At 54.5% G+C, this 2,056-nt stretch overlaps 1 protein-coding gene across 1 annotated transcript in view; it reads right to left on the reverse strand.

Annotated features, from left to right (window-relative positions):
* Window positions 1-1,204: 1,204 nt before the first annotated feature.
* ATP4A (ATPase H+/K+ transporting alpha subunit) overlaps window positions 1,205-2,056 on the reverse strand; it is a 13,227-nt gene continuing 12,375 nt past the window's right edge. The window contains exons 20-22 of the mRNA XM_008070991.1: window positions 1,609-1,710; window positions 1,430-1,521; window positions 1,205-1,239 (exon numbers count right to left, since the gene is read on the reverse strand). Of these exons, the coding sequence (XP_008069182.1) occupies window positions 1,211-1,239; window positions 1,430-1,521; window positions 1,609-1,710 (223 nt within the window). The 3' untranslated portion in view covers window positions 1,205-1,210. The remainder of the gene's footprint in view (window positions 1,240-1,429; window positions 1,522-1,608; window positions 1,711-2,056) is intronic.

Genomic DNA, 2,056 nt, shown 5'->3' on the forward strand with positions numbered 1-2,056 from the left:
AAGGGGAAGAGAGGTGGAACAGGAGTGGCTAGCAGTAGAAAGTTGGGGGATGGGAAGTGAAAGATGTTTCCAGCAGCTAGAGGGGTGTGAGGAGGGGACGTCTAGGAGTGGGCCAGGGACTGACCATTGCGGGACAAAGGAACAGGCAAGTAGAGTCAGAGTGGAGATGCCTGTGAAGGGTGGGGGTAAGGGGAAGCTTGATATAGAAAAGATTTGGCCCCATGTGTCAAGGAATCTCCAGGAGGGAATAGCGGTGCCGAGATGGCCTGGAGGTGGTGGACTGTGGAGTGGAGGGTTAAAGGCACCATTGTCATGGGCGTCGGTGGGCACATCACAGCTTGCCTTTATTTATTTATTTATTTTGACTCGGAGTCTTACTCTGTCGCCCAGACTGGAGTGCAGTGGCCGCTCCCGGCCACCGCAGCCTCAACCTGCTGGGCTCCGGCGATCCTTCCGCCTCAGCCTTCCAAGTAGCTGGAACTACATGCGTGCGCTGCCACACCCGGCTCATTTTTTGATTTATTGTAGAGATGAGGTCTCACCAAGTTGCCCAGGCAGGTCTCGAACCCACAGGCTCAGACAATCCACTCATCTCAGCCTCCCAAGGCGCGGGATTACAGGCTGAGCCACCGAGCCCGGCTCACAGCTTGCCTTTAAATGCTGGAACCCTAGGCAAAGAAATGGGAGTGGGAATCATATCCCCCAAGGAAGGTTTATTGAGTACCTACTATGTGCCAGGCTGTGTTCTAGGCATTGAAGGATATAGCCCTGAGCAGGTAGCCTCTATGTGGTAGGATTGTGGGAGGTCAAAGGCACCAGTGAAAAATGCTTAAGATAGTGCCTGGCACCAAATAAAGCACAGTCAGTATGAGCTGAGTTTATTACTATCATGCAGAGCATGAATTTTTAACAGAGAGCCCCCAGGTGGCCCTCTTGCCTGGATACCTTACCAAGAGCACTAGCTTCCACTTCCTGTTGCAGCTCCACCACCTCACATGAGGGCTGTGCCCAGGAATGGGCTTTTTCAGGGGTGGGAAAGGGGCGTGGGCAGGAATTCTCCAGAGTTGGGGTGATGTGGACTGCAGAAGCGGACACAGGTGGGGCTAGGCCTCTTGGCTTCTCAGTTATCTTTGTGGCTGTCCAGAGGATCCCATGAGCCTTCCCCACCTGGCTGTGGTGGTGGCAGGGATGGCCTGAAGGAGCTGTCTTTCTAATAGTAGAGTTCCTGGTCCCACCAGCCTGGGAGAGAAAGGAAGAAAGGAAACTCAGTGCTAGAGGATGGTGCCAGTCAGGAGCACGGACTCAGAGGTCATGGATCAGTGGTGGTGGTGGATATGGAGGGTCAAGGGCTTGGAGGTCAAGAGTTGAGGCTCAAAGGTTGGTGCGGTTGCTCTGAAAACACCCCCAGACCCCTAGTCTCCACACTCACTCCCTGGGCAACAGCGGACTCCAAGTTTCCGGATCTCGTCGTAGACAAAGATGAGGAGGCCAAAGGGCATGGGGACCAGCCACCACTGGAAACTGAAGGCACAGGCAGGATGGCAATGTGAAGGCTACCCCGAGCTCTGTCCCGCGCCCCCATCCCTCTGCTTGCACTCAACCCCTCACCGAATGGGCATGAAGTTGAAGATGTTGGGCATGCCAGGGCAGTAGCACAGGAAGCAGCCGATGCAGACCTGGAACACGATGGCGATCACCAGGATCTTGTTCCTGGGGGTGGGGCAGGATGGGACAGGTTCAGATTGGCAGGCTCAGGATGAAAACAGGCCACTCAGAGTTGGGGACCACATGGAATTCAGGCTACTCCAGGTTAGAGTAGGTCAGACATCATCAGCAGCAGAGAGATAGATGTTCTAAACACCTAACACTGGAGCGGCCCAGGCCTCCCCGACAGTGAGTGCCATTCCTATCTTACCCTTTTAGTTTATGAAATGTAGGGGGGCCAGTGGAGAGGCACATGGTGAGAGCTGTGAGTCAGTTGATAAGAAAGTTTTTGGCCAGGCTCGGTGGCTCAGCCTGTAATTCTGCGCTTTGGGAGGCTGAGGTGAGTGGATTG

The sequence above is a fragment of the Carlito syrichta genome, unplaced genomic scaffold (genome assembly GCF_000164805.1).
Source record: "Carlito syrichta isolate Samal-C Ts95f unplaced genomic scaffold, Tarsius_syrichta-2.0.1 Scaffold314091, whole genome shotgun sequence".
NCBI classification, from domain to species: Eukaryota; Metazoa; Chordata; class Mammalia; order Primates; family Tarsiidae; genus Carlito; species Carlito syrichta.